At 29.7% G+C, this 20299-nt stretch overlaps 5 protein-coding genes across 8 annotated transcripts; 3 read left to right on the plus strand and 2 right to left on the minus strand.

Annotated features, from left to right (window-relative positions):
* Positions 1 to 1309: 1309 nt before the first annotated feature.
* Positions 1310 to 4180, minus strand: LOC122518708 (eukaryotic translation initiation factor 5A). 2 transcript variants are annotated; one of them, XM_043637762.1, is made up of 4 exons: positions 4097 to 4180; positions 2438 to 2729; positions 2180 to 2314; positions 1310 to 1738 (listed from the first exon to the last, which is right to left on the minus strand). In XM_043637762.1, the coding sequence occupies exons 2-4, from the start codon at positions 2711 to 2713 to the stop codon at positions 1667 to 1669; spliced, it is 483 nt and encodes a 160-aa protein (XP_043493697.1). In that variant the 5' UTR covers positions 2714 to 2729; positions 4097 to 4180; the 3' UTR covers positions 1310 to 1666. The 2 variants fall into 2 exon arrangements, with proteins under 2 accessions (XP_043493697.1, XP_043493698.1); XM_043637763.1 differs by lacking the exon at positions 4097 to 4180 and adding an exon at positions 3996 to 4090.
* A 107-nt stretch (positions 4181 to 4287) lies between these two features.
* Positions 4288 to 5045, plus strand: LOC122518709 (proteasome assembly chaperone 4-like). Its single transcript, XM_043637765.1, has one exon. The coding sequence runs from the start codon at positions 4613 to 4615 to the stop codon at positions 5006 to 5008; it is 396 nt and encodes a 131-aa protein (XP_043493700.1). The 5' UTR covers positions 4288 to 4612; the 3' UTR covers positions 5009 to 5045.
* Positions 5046 to 5514: 469 nt separating this feature from the next.
* On the minus strand, positions 5515 to 6649 carry LOC122518707 (guided entry of tail-anchored proteins factor 1-like). The gene is made up of 4 exons (XM_043637761.1): positions 6355 to 6649; positions 6047 to 6212; positions 5903 to 5970; positions 5515 to 5737 (listed from the first exon to the last, which is right to left on the minus strand). The coding sequence occupies exons 1-4, from the start codon at positions 6421 to 6423 to the stop codon at positions 5549 to 5551; spliced, it is 492 nt and encodes a 163-aa protein (XP_043493696.1). The 5' UTR covers positions 6424 to 6649; the 3' UTR covers positions 5515 to 5548.
* A 97-nt stretch (positions 6650 to 6746) lies between these two features.
* Positions 6747 to 12957, plus strand: LOC122518705 (U3 small nucleolar RNA-associated protein 14 homolog A). Of its 3 annotated transcripts, XR_006304126.1 has the most exons (8): positions 6747 to 6930; positions 7105 to 7321; positions 7429 to 7731; positions 7830 to 8403; positions 8487 to 9256; positions 9362 to 9559; positions 12259 to 12646; positions 12887 to 12957. XR_006304126.1 is itself a non-coding variant. In XM_043637759.1 (7 exons), the coding sequence occupies exons 1-7, from the start codon at positions 6833 to 6835 to the stop codon at positions 12899 to 12901; spliced, it is 2175 nt and encodes a 724-aa protein (XP_043493694.1). In that variant the 5' UTR covers positions 6747 to 6832; the 3' UTR covers positions 12902 to 12955. The 3 variants fall into 3 exon arrangements, 2 of the variants coding, with proteins under 2 accessions (XP_043493694.1, XP_043493693.1); XM_043637759.1 differs by lacking the exon at positions 12259 to 12646 and having other exon boundaries at positions 12887 to 12955; XM_043637758.1 differs by lacking the exons at positions 12259 to 12646; positions 12887 to 12957 and having other exon boundaries at positions 9362 to 10032.
* Positions 12958 to 15739: 2782 nt separating this feature from the next.
* On the plus strand, positions 15740 to 20055 carry LOC122518706 (probable ubiquitin carboxyl-terminal hydrolase MINDY-4). Its single transcript, XM_043637760.1, has 11 exons — positions 15740 to 16108; positions 16221 to 16306; positions 16404 to 16621; positions 16710 to 16938; positions 17459 to 17524; positions 17607 to 17677; positions 18187 to 18337; positions 18426 to 18625; positions 18859 to 19008; positions 19099 to 19223; positions 19332 to 20055. Exons 1-10 carry the CDS (start codon positions 16042 to 16044, stop codon positions 19142 to 19144), a joined length of 1284 nt encoding a protein of 427 aa, XP_043493695.1. The 5' UTR covers positions 15740 to 16041; the 3' UTR covers positions 19145 to 19223; positions 19332 to 20055.
* Positions 20056 to 20299: the final 244 nt, after the last annotated feature.

Consider the following 20299-nt stretch of genomic DNA (forward strand, 5'->3'; position numbering starts at 1 on the left):
CTTGTATATAATACTTTGGTAAGATGATGTTTGTTAACAAGTTCCATGCGTTCCATGCCATTCAGGCCATCAGGCCACATGTACCACCGGTGGTACACGTAGTCATATTTATTTAATGCGCTAAACATCAAATGACTTGAACGACAAGTCAGGCAAAAATGGCTTGGCACGGAACGTGTTAATAAAAAGATATGATAAATGAAGATCTTAAAGAAATAATTATATGACAGTCGAAGAGAAATTATTGAAATGAAAATATGTTTTGTAGGATTTTTTTAGCATAACTATATGCGAGAGGTAGGGGCACACAACATACCTTCCCATAAAAGCTCTGGTTACGGTCTTGTATCAATTTCTATTTTTTCATTGTATATTAATCTACATTTTTCAGACTGTATTTTCTGGAACAATTTTTTATACAAATACGATCTTACAGAATAATAATACAAAGGAGAATGCAGGGTAAGTTTGAATATATAATAGAAACAAAGTATAAATAATTCGGATATTTAATGAAAAAAGGATACTAAGTACAGAAAGAAATATTTCGAAAATTATTGTTTTTAATAATAAAGGCAATTATTGGAATAATAAATATAAATATGCTATGTATGACAAAATAGTAAATCATGTTAGTTTATGATTAAAAAATATTTCACGTTGATAAAATTAAAATTTGTCACGATATTTCGTTGTAAGCTATCATTATTAGATAACTTATGTGATATAACAGTCATGTGATTTAAGGTAAAAAATGTTTATTGAAAAAAGTACTATCATATGTTACAAGAACATATTCGAAATAGTTTAGGCAAATTATAAAGAAACGAAATAATCTTTTTCATTACCTTAAACTTATTTTTCTTAGACTTGTTAAAAAACTTATTTCTTGCTTTTTAGATAATACTTTTACAATTAGAAATAATGGATTTATAATTTATAAAAGCATTCTGCAAGCATTCTGTGCTTATAAAGCTTATATGTAAAATTACAAATTATCTCTATAGCCATTGTTAACAATATGTAGTTTATCTACATCATTGTATCATGTAGCAATTTTTACTTCATAAAATTATATAACAATAACTAAAGGATACTAAATGTTATTAATATATAAAGATTTATCGGATTCATATGAAAAATTGTTCCGCACTATAGAATGCATCTCAACCTTGGTCTTCAACAGCAATACGTGTCTATTTACTTTACGTGTATATTAAGTTAGAAAGCTTTTGTGGTTTTTACATAAGTTGTTTCCAAACATTGAATACTGAGAAGTCTCCAAAAAAAAAAAAAAATCGAGGATGTGTAAAGGCTTTTTTCAATTTTTATTTCTTAATCAACTTTTAGTTGAAAAGTTGTATCTTTTGTATAACAAACAACGTATGTGTGTGCCTATGTGTGTATGCAATTGTGTATGTCTAAAACTGGGTATTGAGAATTCCATAAACCCAATTCTTCTTGTCTTACATTGCTTCGAAACTTTAGCATGTGTTTTTTTTTTAATATTAGTAAGTAAGTAGATGTTACTTAGATAAAAAGATGTTTTTGTCCGCTGCTGAACTGCTGTTGGTTGGAACTGTGGACTTATGTTTTTTTTACCAATGATAAGGTGTCGATTGGCTAAGCGGATAGTTTGGTTGTGTACGATTAAAACTGAACACAATTATTTGTCAAGGGCAGTGTTGGTTTTGATGGCAATTACCACCTCTTCGCCACAAGCTTTTAGTACAGTGCACTGAAAAAATATATAATAGAATAATATAATCAATAATTATTTTTTGTTATATAAAAATCTTTGAAAAACATTAAGTGTATGCTCATAATTTAACACAAATGAAATTTAAAAATGATTGTATTACTAATTACATAAATATTATAAATCATTCAATATGTATTATTAATATTTCTTTTAATCAAGAGACCAAAAATATAACTATATAAACTAAACATTAATTTCAATATATTGTATTGACAAATGGTCAAAGTTCATAATACTTACAAGTTATAATTTATTACCATTATATTCCATTATTCAGACACATATAATAGTAATGAGATTTTAAAATAAACTTTTCTTTTTTTATTACAACATTAAGAAATCTTTTCTTCGTAATTGTAAATGAATTTAATTCAAATATTCCAAAAGTCACGAATAATTAAATGTAAAATTACTTACAAGTAATTCTTTGCCTGCGTCAAAATCAGCACGTAATTGAGCTCCTAATTCACCATCAGGTATTTTAAGATCTTCACGAAGATCTCCGTTATCAGCCATCAGGCATAAGTACCCATCGTCAGATATATCTGTCAGCTGAATTCAGAAGAATAAATAGAATCATTACTATTAATATATATATTTATATTAGAACAATTAATAATAAAATAAGACGTTATAAGAATATGAATGATTATTACTATAAATTGTGCATATTACCTGATAATCTTCTCGCTTAACAAACGGCACATCCATATTATGTGTAGAAGGACAAATATCTTCGTATTTCTTTGAGGTAAATATGTCAATGCCAACAAGGTGAACTTTAGCATGACCATGCTTTCCAGTCTTTGAAGTAGACATCTCCACAATTTTACAGGGTCGAGATTTTAACATGACAAATCCATTTTTACGCAGTGCAGAACACTGCATAGGGTATGTTACTGATGCTCCAGAGTCACCAGTCTCAAAGTGAGTATCCTCAATGTCTGCCATTGTAAATTGTGAAGGTCTATTTGTAAAATAAAAATAATATTTCTTTTAATATTATTAAATAACATTAAATAATTATAATTACGTTATATCGTCGAATGTGTTTCTCTAACAAAATTCAACGTGTTTTTTTTTTATTTGAAATATCTTTTTCAATTGTAAGAATGAGGTGAGAGAGGGGGTGGTAGAGAAAGAAACTAATATTGAAAAAGAAACTAATATTGATGAGAGGAAATATTTTTAACGTATTTCAAATAAAAGTATTTTTTACATATTAACAATCTGATCATAAATCTGAAAAATGAAAAAAGAAAAAAGAAAAAAGAAAGAAAAAGAAAAGAATATATTGATGAATATTCATATATATGAATCTACGAATGTGTTATGAAAATATAATTATTAAAGATTTGAAGTGTATATATCATATAACAATATTATAAATGAATATAATATCTTAATTGTTTATCTCTGTTATTTGATACATTTAATATGGATATTCTTATACCACTAATCAAGAGAACATATGGTTGTGTTTAAAACACACCATAGTCTTTTGATCATATAGATGAAAAATTGAACAGTAAGAAGACAGAGTTGCCACCATCATGTAAATTTTCAACTAAATATTCTAGGTATAAGCAGCAATTGTCCTTTAATGTAAGCAGTTTCAAAGTAAATCAAGATGGTAGAATTAAACAGATCATACATAGCCGGTGTTTCAAAAAATACGTAAATAGTAAGAATTAATCGTATATAACAATAGTAAAAAAGTTTGAATTATAAAAAGCATCAGAGTGGAATAAAAGTCGAGCATAAACGGCCATGTGGCAGAACAACGATAAAAATCCGGCATTAAACTGTTACGAGTTTGGAATCGAATTTATCGTTATTTTCGTTAAATACACATTTATTCGGCACAATTATAGATTATAAAAATACAATCGATAAAGATTTTAATATAAAATACGATCGAAAGAACATTTCTCTTAAGAAATATTAAATGCAAAAGGAAATATGTAGGCTAACCAAAGATTGTTTTTGCATAAACGATAGGTCATCGGATATCAGATAATTTATTAAATACTGACACCTTTATGACTACATAAGCAAAAAAACTGACGAATAATATATTTTTATCTGTACTAGTCGCGTATTTAAAGGAAAATTGTACGAAGATGGCGCGAAAGAGTGTTAGCCACATTGCCAGCAGCCCGTTGTCATCGGCACGAGCAATTACATTTTTTAATTCCCGACGTTTAACTAACACTGTCGCATCAATACAAACCAGCTGATGTTTCACTGTCGAATTCTTAACTTTCTTGAACTCGTTCAGACAATTAGCACCATTAGTTTTCACCGAAATCGAGAACAGCTCGAGATACTCACATGTGATCAAAATGGTATCCACTTTAACCAGAAGATCTTGTTGCGCCTGTGCGCCACGATGAACTAAAGAGGGGTCTACCAAGCTGAAAGCAGGGACTCTAAGCTTCTATGACCGAGCTTGGCATCCGGAAGTGTTCTAAAATCTTCCGGATATTTAAGTTACGAACAAAGGCGTCTAATTGGAAATTTAGAAAATATAATCGTCATTTACATTTTATAGATATTTCTAATGGACAATTTGCCGATATAGTTCAATTTAATTCTATAATTTGTAAATAATTATTTTACCTTTCGTATACTTCGATTAGATTTTATACGCGAACCAATCAGAATCGAGTACTAGATTTCACTAAATATCTTGCGACATTGTGTTTATATTGTTTATATTATTTGAGCGGTGACTATCGGCTTTTTTGAAAGAATCTGCATTGTAATTATATTTTAAATTATTATTATTTATATTTTTAGATCATTGTTAAATAATATAACTGACGAATAATTAAATTGACGGAAAGTATGGCTAATGACACGGAAACCAATCAACAAAGTCAAAATCCTTGCAATTTTAAATTTCATGAATTTATTGATGACGTTGGCGAGGTTAGAATTAGTTGTCACATTATACAGATGGAAGATTGTTTATATTTATGGATTGGAGATGCTAAACAATCTGTCATGAATGATCTTGCTTTTGCACTTAGATCAAATTATGAATCAATACCTATTGGTACAAAGATAATGGGTGCAGTTGCAGATGAAACTTCAACTAACATAGCTAAACGTTTAACAAAAAAATTGGGAAAAGCTGTATATGTTAGTTTTAATTTGCAAGCTGATAGAATATTACTGCTCAAAGTCGAACAGAGAATACAACAAGAATTTAAAGCAAATGAAAAACTAGCAATAATTTAATAAGTTTATGTATTTCAAATAAATTCAAGCTTTTCAGTAATACAACGTTATATATATATATATATATAAATTTACAATTTATAATTTTAATAAATTAAATAAATCAAGTTAATATATAATATAATTATTTTTAATTTGTTATCACTGCAAAATAATAATTTAACTATTTTCTTATTCATATATATTTAATTCATGAAGCATCAACAAATCATTATATATATATAGGGTTTTTCTTGCAAAATTCTACCAGCATATTCTATAAGTAAAAATAATGCCAATACTGCATTCATAATAATGGACAACATTTTGAAATGGTATTATAATTTGAATGAATCATTTGTTCGTATATAGTATCAAACAAGAAACCAGTTCGTTTCGTATATTTGTTTTATAACTTACTAATAAAGTATTTAAAAGCCTATTATATTTTGTTCTTATGTTTAGTTATAGAATATGCTGGTACAATTTTGTGGAAAGAAACTGGGATACCCTGTAATTATATAAACTTCAATTTTACAGATGAGTTTATTTAATAATTACTTAAACTGAAATTTGATTACACTTAAATAGAGCTATTCTCATAATAATAAACCACATAAATAAAGAAATGGAGTCTTCTTGAGTAGTTGGCCAACTTAAAAAGTAATTAATTGGCCATAATGAATCCTTTGGTAGTCTCACCACGGGTTCATTATTATACATGTACAAAAGAATCATTATTAATATGCCCTTAAATAAATATAAATATATAATTAGATAATATACTATTAAAAAAAAGTAAGATTTGTTAAATTCTATTAGTAGGAAGAATGTATAGATAATGTAATTTGTAATTTAGATTGTTAATACGTTAATGATCAACACTTAAACTTATCACAAATATATAATACTTACACTGATAATACGAAAGCCATAAGTCATCATTAATCTTGCTTTTTTTCTTTTAGATAATCTCCATTTATCTAAATATATAATAGATTGTTATATATTTATTCTATATTAATTTAGCAAATATAACCCATTAATATATTTCTTTACCTATTTGATTTAACTGATTTTCCAGTGAATTAGATTTTCTCTGAAGTTTAGCATATTTGGAAAATTCATCTACCATTGAAATACCTGCCATTTCTTGTTTCACCTCAACATATTTTTTACGTAATTCAACTTCCACTTGTTTTTTTGCATATAAATGTATTGTAAGCTATGAATAAATATTTCATGGTTATACGAACAACAAAATGATAAAATCAAAATATATTTAGAGGGTTGATTTATACTGTAAATATTATTATTTATCTTATTAATAATGAACTATTTTTTTCAATTATTCATTTAATACTTACATAAGTTATTAAAATTGGCACTACGTATTCTAAAATGCAAATTAATGTTGATATCAAAATTAAATTCATTTTACAATATATTCAGTTATATTGATTTATGTGATAGAATTCTGTCAATTATTACATATATATTTGTTTTCGTTTCAATTAATTTGATTAATTATGATTAAATTGTAGTTTATATATGCGTAAGCAGGTAATTAAATATATTTTATTTAAACTGTGTGTATTTATATTTGACGATGAATGATCATTGAAGATTTGATACAACGATATTAAAACGTTATTTTCATTGGTTCCTTTCGAACCTATCAAACGTGTCGAACATCATTATAGTTAGCCGCCATATTGGAAATTGGCGGGTAGAATTAAATTTGGTGTAAATACGATAACGAGTGCATGCGTATTTCGTGCGCCACATGGTTCGGTACATGTAATATTTTTTATAAGTGTTGATTTTGTTTATATTTATTACAAAATGAGTGGCTCAGATATTGATTATGATACCGATGAAGAAGTATCAGAATCTCATTCTAAACTCTTGGAAGCAGTAGCACAATTAGATAAAGGACAGAGGTAAATATATTTATAGGTTATGTTTTATTATTAAGGTTATTATTGTATTAAATAAAATATTTTGTAAATAATTATTTATTTTTGAGTTGTTCGTTGTTTAGTTTAAACTTTAGTTTAAACTAGTTTTAACTATATATATATATTTTATAAAAATATGTACTTTATGTTTTTCAGAGTTAAGAAGCCAGAAAGAACAGAACCAACGTTAGAAGTATCAGAATTTCATTTAGTTAAAAGTGGAATATCCGATAAAAATGCAGTATCTGTTAAGAATTTAGTAAGATCGTTAGGAAATAAAGGATATCAAACAGAGTTAAGCAAGAAATTTAATGCGGTTCAAAAAAAGACTAAAGTTCTTCCTAAACCATTAGAAAAACCTTCTGCTGATCGTGTATGTGTAGAATAATTTTATATATAATTATTTTTTAATTATTCATTATTATTTATTACATAATTCACATTGTTTAGTATTTAGTAATCAAAGTTTATGATTTTTAGATTAAAAGAGCGGTCGGATTTGAAAAGACTCAAAAAGAAGTAAGTAAATGGAACGGAGTAATATCGCATAACAGAGTCGCAGAAAAGGTATATTTCCCTTTGAATAAATTATCTACTAAAGCGGACTCAATTTCTAAAATGGTTAAAAGATTTACGCTACAATCAGATTTAGAAAAAAAATTAGCGGAATTAAAACCAATACCAGAGCCAGAAGAAATAGAAGAGAAAGAAGATAAAGTTGCAATGACTTTGGAAGAAATAGTAGAAAGGAGAAAAGAAGCTGCTCACATGAGAGCTTTACAGGTAAACGAGTGATCATCGTTGTTATCAATTGTATAGATTTAGGAATTTTATTACGAAGAAAAAAAATGTTATGCTGTTTTTTTATTATTCATTTTTAGTCTTATAAAGAAGCAAAAGCTCACAGACAAAAAAGGATTAAGAGTAAAAAGTTCCACCGTGTTCAAAGAAAGGAAAGGATTAAGCAACAAATTAAAGAATTTGAGGAACTACAAAAGTCAGATCCGCAGACTGCTTTAGAGAAACTATCGTTGCTTGATAAATCCAGAGCGAAAGAACGAGTAACGTTAAGACATAAAAGTACAGGTCAATGGGCAAAGAATAAACAAGTAAGAGCTAAATATGACAAAGAAACGCGTCAAGAACTTGCTCAACAATTGTCCATCGGTAGAGAATTGACGCAACATCTGAAGGTAGCCGATGATAGTAGTGACAACGATGACGATGATAATGATGGTGATAATGAGAATTCAATGTCTTTCAAACTTTCTGATACTACAAAAGAAAATCCGTGGATAAATGAAGTTAAAACTGAAAATGAAATTGATGAGTTTATCAACAGTTATCGCAAATATTGGGATGCAAAGAATTCAGAATCAAATAAAAAGGATTCTAATTCTGATCAAGTAAATAATATATCTCAGGCAAATAATACTGAACGTAAGCAAAAACAAGGTAAAGAGTCAATGGGATATTTATTTTTTCTAATAAATTTCATTTTCAGTACGGTTTAATAAAAAATACTTTATTCTTTACAGATAACAAGACTGTTTCTTCTAATAAAGAATTAACTATTAAAGCGAATAAATTAAAAAAGAATGAGAAATCTTTAATTACCAATAAAAAAGTGGAAAGTGAGTTTAATGGAACGCTTGATACAAATGGATCTTTAAAAATCAAGAAAGTAAACAAATATAATAAAGTGTTGAAAAAAGTTGCTGCTACATCTGCTTGGGATGTACAAGATTGCAATGAATCTGTAACTTTTGATGATATGAAAAATAATTCAATATCGCCAGTTGAGAAAATAGATGATATGTTCGATTTAATGGAAGATAAAATGCGAAAACAGGTTCGTACGCGGATAAATCGTGTTAAAAGCAAATTTAATATTGACGCAGAGAAGGAAAATCATAACGCTGATGAATCTAACGTTGAAGAATCTAATATTGAAGAATTAGAATTTAAAAATAAGAGTCAAAAGCCAATCTTGACTAATCCTCTGGAAGAAGTAGCTAAATCTGCAAAAACATCAAAAAATAAAGATATAATGAAATTGAAAGAGTTAGCAAAAAGTTTGGATAAAACAACTGTCGATGTATCAACAAATAAAGATACGAATATAGATCCGAACAAATACATTAATGTAAAACCTAAACATTTAAAGACTGATTTACCAAATGTTATCACTGGTGGAGACGATGTTTTAGACGATAGCGAAGGTGAGGAAGAAAGAAATGACGTAATAAGTGAAGCTTTCGCAGACGATGATGTAATCGACGAATTTAGGAAAGAAAAAGAAGAGGAGGTACGTATGAAAAGAAAAAAAGAAAATAAAAATAAAATGAATGTACATAAAATAAAATATTAATTTTTATTTGATTATATTTGAAATGTACAAATTGAATTATAGATTAAAAAATCGCAACCAGAGGATATTGATCTTACCTTACCAGGATGGGGATCTTGGGGTGGAACAAATATAAAACCATCGACCCGGAAAAAGAAACAATTTATTATAAATGTACCAAAAGAGGAACCACGTAGAGACGAAAATAAAGGCGATGTTATAATAATCGAAGACGACCATGCCAAAATAAGGGAACATCAGGTAAATGAACTACCATTTCCATTTTCAACAGTTGGAGATTTTGAAGCTAGTATCAGGGCACCGATCGGACGAAATTTTGTTCCGGAGAACGCTTATAAAAAATTCATCGAACCCTCTGTACAAACGGCTCTGGGAAAAATAATTGATCCTATGGACGAAAATGTACTTGTTAATAAGAAGATTAACAAGAAACGAAAAAATGACAATGAAAACAAATCAATTATACCTATTAATAAAAAGAAAAAATAATTGTAAAATAGGTAATGAAATTCATCTAATGAATGCATTGGTATTCTATAATTTTATTTATAGAAATATTAAAATATTATTAGGAGTTAAATAAGATTAGGAATGATGAATATTGTTCGGTATAAATGCAAGATGTTTTAAAATATGTGACCGTAACTTCAGAGCTGGTTTCGAATATGTCTAATTAAAATATCGAAGTAATAAAATAATTGTATATAATCGCATGCCCGGTGTATTTTTTTTTCTCGAATTACGTATAAAATGCAATAATACATTGTTTTCGTTATACGTTTACTAATTTAATTTTTATAATTTAAACATTTACGATAACGTAAATTGATATTTGTGTAGTTTTTCAACTGACTATGTTAAAACTATTTACTTGGTATAATTTTATCAATACTTTTCTATGAAATATTTTCCGTAGATGTACAGGTAGTTTCAGATTGACGATTATTACACCAAGTCACGTAAGCACACATACAAACACACACGATAATTACAATTCATTTTGTAGTATATTATTTTTTTCAGATTACTTTAAAAAGAAAAGTGTGCATTTATTAATCATATTTCGCATTTTATGTTAATCGATTTCTAATAAATATATTAGATGAAAAATACATATATATATATACATGTATAAAATCAATTTTGGTGATCCTCCGGGAACGTGGAACGGGGTTTGAACTTTAAAATACTGCACGTGCAATCTATTTCAAACTCGAACTTGAACTTAGTTAAACCACGTAATCTTATTTTCACGAACGGCAGCTCAGGAAATTAGTTATTATGGATAAGCGAGAAGCTTCGTGTATTATCTTATATACGTGTAATAAAAAAATCAATTTAAATATATACACACACACACACACACACTTACAAAGAAATATTTTCCATTTAAATTCGTATGCTATTACTACTTTATAAAAGTGTAAATAACGTTTTATTTTCTACGATAAGATCCTCTGATTCATTTTCTAGTTTTAGATCTAATTTCGAATTAATTATAAACATTCGACTGAACCCGAGAGATTACTCAGAGGGGCATTTGTATTCGTGGCAAATTTCGCGCCTTATCTATCGACCAATCAAAATCGTAATATTCGATAGGAGGGAAAATGAGATAAGTTTTTAAAACCAGTTGCATGTTCGATATTTTCAAATGTATATTGGAAAGATTGAAAAGATATAACACACACAAATCTACAGATTTATTAAAGATAAAAAGAAATCAAATATTATCGAACATTATTCAACCGAATATTATTTATAATCCTTATATCATTCATATAAACTTATCAATACTTTATTAAAAATTACAATTTGTAATTTCAATCAGAAAATGTATTATTTTTTGTATATATAAATGTATCTATAATTATACTCAACTTTTATAATTACGTGTATTAGCACACGCGTACACGTATTACATGAGTGAGTCGAAAAGTTTTGAGCCTAACAACAAGAAACAATTTGTTTTTTTTTTTTGTCGATACTTGGAACTTTTCAATCCACTTTCGTATCTATATATATATATATAAATTTGTTGTTGTTTTACAGTTATTTATTATTAAAATTGATTGAAATTTTATTCGAACAAATTGTATTATACCGTTAACAATCATCGACGCGCAAAACTATAAGCAATTAGCTGAGTAAGAATAACAGAAACTAATGTAAGTTGAGTAACGAGTCGGAGGATAATGAGGATGGTTTGCATTAGTGTGAAGGTGGTGGGTATTGGGGGTATACATTATTGAAGCCGCCATTTACGTGGGAAGTGGGTAAAAGGGGATGAACTGAAAATCGCGAGGGTTGGTTAGAATTATTATCGCTATCCAAACTGCCGGCGCCAGGCTGTCAGTTAACACAGGTCAATGCAGATGTAAGTGTACGTTATAACTATCTATGTATGTATGTATGTATGCATGTATTGAGAGTGGAACACGAGCAACCAAGTTTACCTCGCATATTCGTTAGTTAGTTCTTCCAGTCGTATACGTAGGAACGCGAAGTAAGACCACCAAACTGGCTCATTGTCAGTTTAAAAAAAAGCTGACTAGTAAGAATAAGTAAGAAAATAATCGGGGTAATTTGAAATATTATTTCATGATTATTAAAGTTGCTTTAAACAAACAAAAAACATAAGTCTTGCTTTTGTGTAGCTTAATATTTAATAATAAGTTCTGATTGAATTTTAATAATAGGTAATTCGAATATAATATTAATAGAGAAGAATAATGATGTTTAATTATATTTGATCACTTCTACAACGAATTACAACGATATTGATAAGAATAAGTTTGATTACAAAAGAAGGGTCAAGAAATACATTGATTTTGTAAGTTAGGATATAATATGGAGAGTTAGTTTAAACAAATTACGTTACACGTAATACACGAGCAAAAGTAATATAACTTCTAACAGATTTTGTTTTTGTTTTTTAGTAAAAAAATAACACGACACTAATCGTGAAGAGGAAAGTGTTCGTATCGGAATACGATATACCGAGATGTTTATTTCCGTGTGAAAAATGATTAATAGTTTTCCCATGGAAGAAGGAAGACGATGGGAACGTTTAAATGAGACTTAATCGCGAACACAAATATAATCCGGTTTAATAATTTATTTTCATCGGTTGTTTAAAAGGATTCTTTATCTATCTATCTTTCTCTTTTTATATTTTTTAATTCGTCACGCACGAAGTGTCTGAAGGGTTTAGATCTTTACGCTCGAAGGATGACAAATAACGTTTCTCGTTTGGTAACAAAAGTAGATTTATCGTGGAAAATAATACATTTTGAATAATCGATCATTGTTTATTAAACGAATCTGGTAAATCTCTCTCTCTAATGAAATTAATTTATTTTAACATTAAATTCAATTCGCAATCTATTAGGGTGAACCAAAACATATACAACAAATTTTAATGATTTGAAAAAGAAAACAAAAAGAAATCGCACGGTATCCGAAACAACAGGGATGGAACGCACGAAATATTTGGTTCAGCCTAATCATTTGATTACCAATCACAGTTAAATAAGATTGAAATTATCAAGATATTTTTTTCAACAGATTACAATATTGTAATCCAAAGTTTCCTTTTAATAATCGTTCACGCGTGCGTGTATGGGTGGATATTTTTAATATTTGAAATAACATATATCAATGGAGGAATCAAGGATAACGAAAACAAACGAACAAGTACTCGCTATGTCAGATTCTGTGTCTGATGTTAGCACGAGTACAACTACGCCGACATCAGGATCGTTTTCAGGCAAACAACAATACGATACTATTCCAAAGAAGCCAACTTATTTGAGAGACAGAGGTATGCATTAATTCTATGCGAAAACAAATATTTTATATTTAATCAATTAAATTAACCCTTTGCACTTGTCAACTCAACCAAAACTAATTACAGAGTGTAGTATTTATCAAAGTTTGTTTTTTTCGACATATAAATGAATAAACCGATGATATTTTATTATTTCTATACGCTTGTTTGTTTATAAATGTTTTTAAAGTACCTGTAAAATCGTCGTCGAGTTGCTAGTTCGCGCAAGCGAAAAAGGCCTCGAGTGCAAAGGGTTAATATTAATATTATGATATTTAAAAAATAGATAATAATGAAAATATCAAATATACAATTATGTTAACGTTTCGATGTGTAAAATAGAAAAGATCTATCTGGCAAAATATAATCATCTTCATTTTTGTTGTATTTTTTTGTTTTGTATCTCGATCATCGTTGAAGAATCACATCGATGAATATTTCTCGAAAGCAAAGTATCATTATTTTGTTCTTCGGTGATTCGTATGTAGATATTTAGTAGAAGGATGTCGTTCACGCAACACTGCTTTTATTCTTTGTCCCGTTTCCGGTATCGGTCTGTAAAGAAACGAAAGTCTTGCATAGTTTAACGAACAACAAAGTGTAACTTATTTTGCGCTCCTTACGTACTGGCGTAACAACTATTTCTGATTCTAATCGTTCACCGTTCTAAGATACTTTTTTTTTATTGTATGTAACGAGGTATCGTTTAGGAAAAATACCGGAAACGATTTGGGACAGATTCGATAGAAGATTATGTCAACTATTTTATAAAGGAATATTAACTTTTACGAGTGTTTTATTTTTCTTTGAATAATTTTAACATATGATTATTTAAATTTTGGTTTTTTTCTCACCCGACCTTGAGTATGAAAGGTGAATGGTTAAATTCGAGGGAAAAATCGATCGATGGGTTGGTATAGTTATTCGAATGTTTCTCGAAGGAATGCAAATTTAGACGATGTGTTTGTATAAGTAGGCATACGTATGTCCAGATATATCAAAGATGGTGTGCAATCGGCGAATGCAGATGCTTGTTCCGACGTTGGATTCTTAATACGATATCTTGATTGCACGCGAGCACGCGATTATGCGAGTAAGCGCCTTACACGAGTGTTAGATCACGCCAACCCTCTTCTTATTTCGCATAATCTTTCGAATTTATATGAAAAATATCAATCGTGTCTCCGTTAGACACCCTTTTTTGTTGTTTTCTTTTGTATTCTTTTGTTTTTTCTTTTCGTATCCTATTTTTCATACTCCCGACGTTACTTTCTTTTTTCTTTTTTTCTTTTTTTTCATTTCAAATTTTTGTCCTCTTCTTTCGAAACAATTTATCATCAACGCCAAGTGTCTAAATAATTTTGCATCTTTTTTCTTTTGTTTTTTTCTACTTGCACGTAATTCTCTTCTTTTTTTGTTTCGTTTATGGACGATAAATTATTTATAACCGATAACTGCGGTCAATACGAATAAATTTAACGAAAATATAATTTCGTTTTATTTTCTTTTATGTAATAAAAATATAAATATATAATATAATATATAAAAATTATTATAAAAAAGAATTATTTTTACAACTGGAAGAGTCACATTGGAATAAATTTAACGAAAGTTATTTTTCTTGTAATGTTTATTCGTCCGTACGGTTTTTTCCGTTCGATAAAACACCCACACGCGCACAAATAAAAAATACACGCGTGCATTTCACGCGCGATAGAAGCGAAAACTTTAGAGAATTAAACTTCGCGAGAATGAGCAGACGAATAATGTTTACATTTTATAATACATATAATTAAATTAAAATATAAATAATAATAATAATAAATTTAGATAAATTTCAACAAATGACACGCGTGGTTTATGGTATAACTAAAGCATGAAATAAATAATTTGGTTTAGATTTGATTCAATAAATTTGTATCCTATCCTAAGTATAAAATAATATGTTACGTACCCAAACGAGAATCTTCCCACATCAAATTTCGAGTTACATACGAGTTGGATGAACGTACTTAAAAAAACAAAAAAGTACAATAATATTATCATTTAAAAAAATATCTATTAATAAAATATAGATAAGCAATAAAAACAATGAAAATCTTGTCGATAAATTGATTAGAAAAGAAACGATTTGAATGAACGAAAAAAAGAAGAAAAATAAGGCAAATTTATGTAATTAAATGAATCAAATTAAACTATAAATCAGATAAATTATCTGAAAAGTTTAAAAAATTAGGCAAAAAAAGATTACGCGACCGCACCCGTGTCTAGATCGAACTATACTACTAGCAAGTATAAACGAATCTTATTAGGGTGGTTCGAGCTAGTACGATAAAAATATGTATGCATACCGTTAGTGTGTGTGTGTGTGTGTGTGTTTGTTAAAGCAAAATTCCAAGCTAGATCGTATTAGACAGATAGACGTTAGTAGGGCATTTCTATCATTTTCAAATCCACGTAATTGTTAGTCTATTTGGACATACGAATTGACACGTTTCGTGTGCTCCACCCTCTTAGAAAAAAGTTAACAGTCAAAGTGTCTATTAAATAGACAAAATTGATGTCGTATAAAAGGGACATGCTCTTTCATTCGATATTCAATTGATATTCGATAACCATCGGGTGTGCTAGTACTGGCTGACACAAAACCTTAGGAATTCGTTTGAATTTTTACGCATTCTCGAAGAAGAATTTTCGTTACATGCAAAGTAATGTTAGTGGAATACGTGATCATTGCAGATTTAGATTCCATATTGTAGTAGGTTTATATATCAAAGAAATGCAGGGAAAATTTGTCAGTTTCGGTTCACTTACGATCATCGAAGGAAGCTTCTTCCAGATCGTATCCTTAAAGTTTCAACAAAAATATATTAATCGAGTAGATTATTGAGGAATGTTACTTTCAACGAGGGCAGCTCGGTGTGCAGCACTTATGGCTGAACCGGACGAGCTTTATCCAGGTTTCCAAATTTATTACGACGTTAATTGTTAATGATTATAGTGGGATTGTTTATACGATTGTTAACGGAATATATTTTTATTAATTTATACGTACTTTTGTTTCGTTATCAGAGAGGATTATTTATCCAAGAAACACGAGAACGTTACCGAAAACAATAGTAACTGGTGGTACACCTATAAACGAGGAAACTTGTATGGTAATATAATTCATGAAATTTTTCATATTTGTCTAGAAATCATTTTATTTATTATAATTTCATGATATCAATATGAATTATTTCTAAAACATTTTAGATGTTGAGAACATTGATATTTGGCAGCTGTGCTTGTCCACCTAGAGCAGAATGGGCTAGAACAGGTTTGACCTTAAGACCTTATGGGCAGAATTTAGCTTTTGGATTGAGAACACCGAGAAATACGACTAGAGGTCTCATTACTGCGGTTCAAGCTATCATGTTGAAACATTTTTTATTCAAGTGTAACACCCAGGACAGTCGTATAAGTCCGGACATGTAAGTATTATTAGAAAAACTTACGAACTTTTAACATTGTTAAACATCGTTACGTTCAACTAAGCGTTATTTTTTGTTTATTTCGTAGCTTACTGAAACCTTCCTATGACAGACAAGTCGAAGTCCTGTGTCTTGCGATATCAGAAATAATTTGGCGTTGCGCCGGTGGTTTCGTTTCTGTTAACAATCAGAATAGCAGCTGCAGCAACCTCGATACAAAAAGTGTCAGCGTGCCAAAGGCAATCGTTGCATTACCACAAAAGACACCCTATCTGCAACATAGCGTGCAGTATTTTCAGGATGGTTTGACGGAGACAGTACGCCTATTCGGATCACCATCCACCCCCCACCCCTACCACCACCGCCACCTCATCCCCCTCTCATATACTTTTTTTCCTATTTTTTTTTCTCTTATTTTTTTTTCTCCCCTCATTCGTACTCGAGAATTTCGTCGATTGACCTAGGGGGAAAAAAAAAAAAGAATTCTTGGATCGTTTATCAAATGAGTCGTCGAGACGTATTGTCGGCAACGTGCCAACCCATTCAAGGATGTCTTTATTGCTTTTGCATTATGATTTGTGTTACGTTAATAAAGTCTTGAGTGTAATACAAATTTTATCTCTAATATTGGGCTTTCAGATTTCTTAGGATTCTATAATACTTAACGGTATATTCGAAATATTAACCTTAGGGATTATCGTTAGAGGGTGGGGGATGAAATAAAATTGATCGATGAATATATAGTTGGAAATCGTTTTTTCCCCTCGGGGTTAAGGTCGTGGCCAAGTTTTTGATAAGCTATTTTAACATATATTTCCGTTCTATTTCCTTTTCCAGTTGCATCTATTCGAGTTCACCTCAATAGAAGATCTTCAAATATTCATCAAGAGGTACTTATACTTGGTAAGTACTTTCTAATTTTTTAAACTTACGAATATATTAGGATAATGAAAATAAACGAATAAGAACGATCATTGTTAAATAGTTTCAGGACGAAGGTGGACCAGGCGCAAAATTGTTACTTTACAGTGCAGTTTTATCGAGAGGTTTAATTAAGTAAGATTTTCATTTGAATTTATTTATACGATCTAAAATTTTCAATCTGTAACATTAGTTTAACTAAATTTAGCTTTTTATCGGTTGACGTGAATTTTATGATTGATAATGTTAACTTGTGATCCTGTTTTTCTCTTCAGCTCGAGTTATTTTGTTTTTGATTTTGATCATTTATACGTATTTTTATTAGTCGTATTAACGTGCGTATTTTAATGCGTGTAAGATTAATATTTGAGAAAAAAAAGAGCCGATAAAAATATTACACATATATTAAACTGTAAACATTAGTGATAATCGTTAAAAAATAATAACGGGTGATCGAATAAATCGTAAAAATTGTATCCGTAGAGTTTGAACGATACCGAATGAGAAGAAAAATAGTTTTGCACCGGTATTCGTTCGTGTTTTCGCGTTTCGTGTTGCTCGAACGAAATGTAGAAAATAATTCCGCTAGTTGAAAAATTACGCTCGTCAAACTAACGGACGCACACGCTCGATTCGGTCCACAGAGTTCAAAACGACCTGGAAGATCAAAAAGCTTCTATACTGAGCGGATGTCCCGAGGAGGGACCGATCAGTGTCGTGGTGTTTATGTTGACCGGGCGGGCGTCTCCTCATCTTCATAACGGTGTTATTAATGTCGGGGATGAGAATACTTACGTAAATATATCTATATCAAACGATTAACTCGTATTATTTGAAAATTCAATTCGTTTTTCAAACGAATTATTTCATTTTGCGACACAAGGCCGTACCGCAATGGGGTATTCTCGTAAGAAGCGAAGTTGGTTTCTTAATTCACGAGGGCGATGGTCAAACTAGCAAAGTACCTGGTTCCAGATTGAAAACTCCAAGTTTACCGATATGGGTTACTTTGTGTCATGGTCATCATGGTGTTCTATTTAATACTAACAAGGAATTGTTAAGAAATTATCATGCGGAAAGACGGTAATTATATTATTATGGTGAATCAAAGGTTCGTACAAACATTTTTTTTTGAATTAATATTTATTTGAATTTAAATTTAGAAAAAAGAACAACACGTTTGTGCAGTTTGCGCGACACGATAAAAGCACGAAAACTATTGATTCACCTTATAATAAAATGATAATATTCATAATTATTTAAGATACATTTGTTGAGACATAAATGAAAATATCCATTGAACATTGTATTGAAAGATTCGAGGTGCAGTATTTCGCTTGTGGTGGAAGTCATGCAACATTGACCGTTGATACCAGGGCTAACGAAAATGCATCGGGTGTTGAATCTACGAGCAAGGAATCCATCGATATAGCTGCTACGCCATTGGAAAAACTTATTCGTTCAAAGTAAGGATTCACGTGTGATTAGAAATGATCGCGATTCAATTAAATCGTATGTTAAAAGATCGTAAACGAGTTGATTCTATGTTTTTAAAGATGGCAGGATGCACAAATCCAATGGAACGGTGCACCATTGATGTAATCGTTCATTCGAATGAAAGTTGAACTATTGTATATTAGATTTCGAATAAAGTAAGGTCGTACGTTTATTTTCTTATCAGGTATGTTCATTTTTATTATTTAAGAAAACGTGTCAGAAACCGTTTGAAAATATTCCAATGAAAATATTTTACGAAGAATTTGTTCACGGAATAATTTTGTATTCACAGAAATCGTTTATTTGCGAACGTGGGATAGGAAAAAGCGGATCGTTCCATTCCGGGGATGACAATTCCCGTGGCTCGTCGTAGTCGTCGTCGTCGTCGTCGTCGTCGTTGAACCGTCTCGAATCTTCCATCCGTGAAATCGACAAGTATGGTTCTTCTTTCATATCGTGAGAAATAACTATTTTTACGTTGTCCCATTGAATTTGCAACTTTATCTGGAAAACTGGTATTATTCGATGGAACTAGCATCCGATATTTTGTCGAAATATATTTTTCACTAACCGAATGCCAATATTTACGATAGATCTACTTTTGTAACGGGGGTTTTTTGTTGAATTATTTTTGTTAGAATCGTTGAATTATTCGCGGTAGAAATTTATCCGATTATTAGATCATATATACAGGAATAATAAATGATTACGTGTTGAATTACATTAGAATAACATGTATTACAAATATTATAATAAATTAATAATATATATATTACGTTTATATCCGAGTCATAAGATTTAATTATATATAGATGATTAAATAATTTATTTGATAACAGATTACCTGTTAACGTAATGATAGTATTATTATCACAATACTATAATATTCAATTAATACATAAATGTGATTTGTGTAATACGTAATAATATATTGTATCCTAGTATTACTTAAAATAACCGTGTATTACGTGTTCTGTAATAGAATTGAAAATAATAATACATATATAATCCATAAATGTTTAAACATTTCTATAATTATTTCCTTAACAACAATGTAAATAATGATACGTTATCTTTAGCATGAATTAACACATTCCCGGTTGCCGTTGACGTAAATTTACGTCGCGTTAAATTCTATTCCTGATTACCGTTGACGTAAATTCACGTTCTACTATAGTCGTTTCTAAATGTGACAACATTATGCGCATTCGATAACACAGAATAACACGGATTTTGGTGTTTGCAATCTTAAAACTGATT

Source organism: Polistes fuscatus, unplaced genomic scaffold (genome assembly GCF_010416935.1).
Source record: "Polistes fuscatus isolate 324 unplaced genomic scaffold, CU_Pfus_HIC Scaffold26, whole genome shotgun sequence".
NCBI classification, from domain to species: Eukaryota; Metazoa; Arthropoda; class Insecta; order Hymenoptera; family Vespidae; genus Polistes; species Polistes fuscatus.

Excerpts from the sequence above, each read along its gene's own strand:
- LOC122518708 (XM_043637762.1), bottom strand. The coding sequence starts at position 2,713 with ATGGCAGACATTGAGGATACTCACTTTGAGACTGGTGACTCTGGAGCA. Across the intron at positions 2,315-2,437 it reads TTAAGCGAGAAGATTATCAG|CTGACAGATATATCTGACGA; the intron begins GTAATATGCACA and ends TTCTGAATTCAG. Across the intron at positions 1,739-2,179 it reads ACGCAGGCAAAGAATTACTT|TGCACTGTACTAAAAGCTTG; the intron begins GTAAGTAATTTT and ends ATATTTTTTCAG.
- LOC122518709 (XM_043637765.1), top strand. The coding sequence starts at position 4,613 with ATGGCTAATGACACGGAAACCAATCAACAAAGTCAAAATCCTTGCAAT.
- LOC122518707 (XM_043637761.1), bottom strand. The coding sequence starts at position 6,423 with ATGAATTTAATTTTGATATCAACATTAATTTGCATTTTAGAATACGTA. Across the intron at positions 6,213-6,354 it reads TGCCAATTTTAATAACTTAT|CTTACAATACATTTATATGC; the intron begins GTAAGTATTAAA and ends ATTTATTCATAG. Across the intron at positions 5,971-6,046 it reads AAATCAGTTAAATCAAATAG|ATAAATGGAGATTATCTAAA; the intron begins GTAAAGAAATAT and ends TTATATATTTAG.
- LOC122518705 (XM_043637758.1), top strand. The coding sequence starts at position 6,833 with ATGAGTGGCTCAGATATTGATTATGATACCGATGAAGAAGTATCAGAA. Across the intron at positions 8,404-8,486 it reads TGAACGTAAGCAAAAACAAG|ATAACAAGACTGTTTCTTCT; the intron begins GTAAAGAGTCAA and ends TATTCTTTACAG. Across the intron at positions 9,257-9,361 it reads GGAAAGAAAAAGAAGAGGAG|ATTAAAAAATCGCAACCAGA; the intron begins GTACGTATGAAA and ends ATTGAATTATAG.
- LOC122518706 (XM_043637760.1), top strand. The coding sequence starts at position 16,042 with ATGTTACTTTCAACGAGGGCAGCTCGGTGTGCAGCACTTATGGCTGAA. Across the intron at positions 16,109-16,220 it reads ACCGGACGAGCTTTATCCAG|AGAGGATTATTTATCCAAGA; the intron begins GTTTCCAAATTT and ends TTTCGTTATCAG. Across the intron at positions 16,939-17,458 it reads AGGATGGTTTGACGGAGACA|TTGCATCTATTCGAGTTCAC; the intron begins GTACGCCTATTC and ends TTCCTTTTCCAG.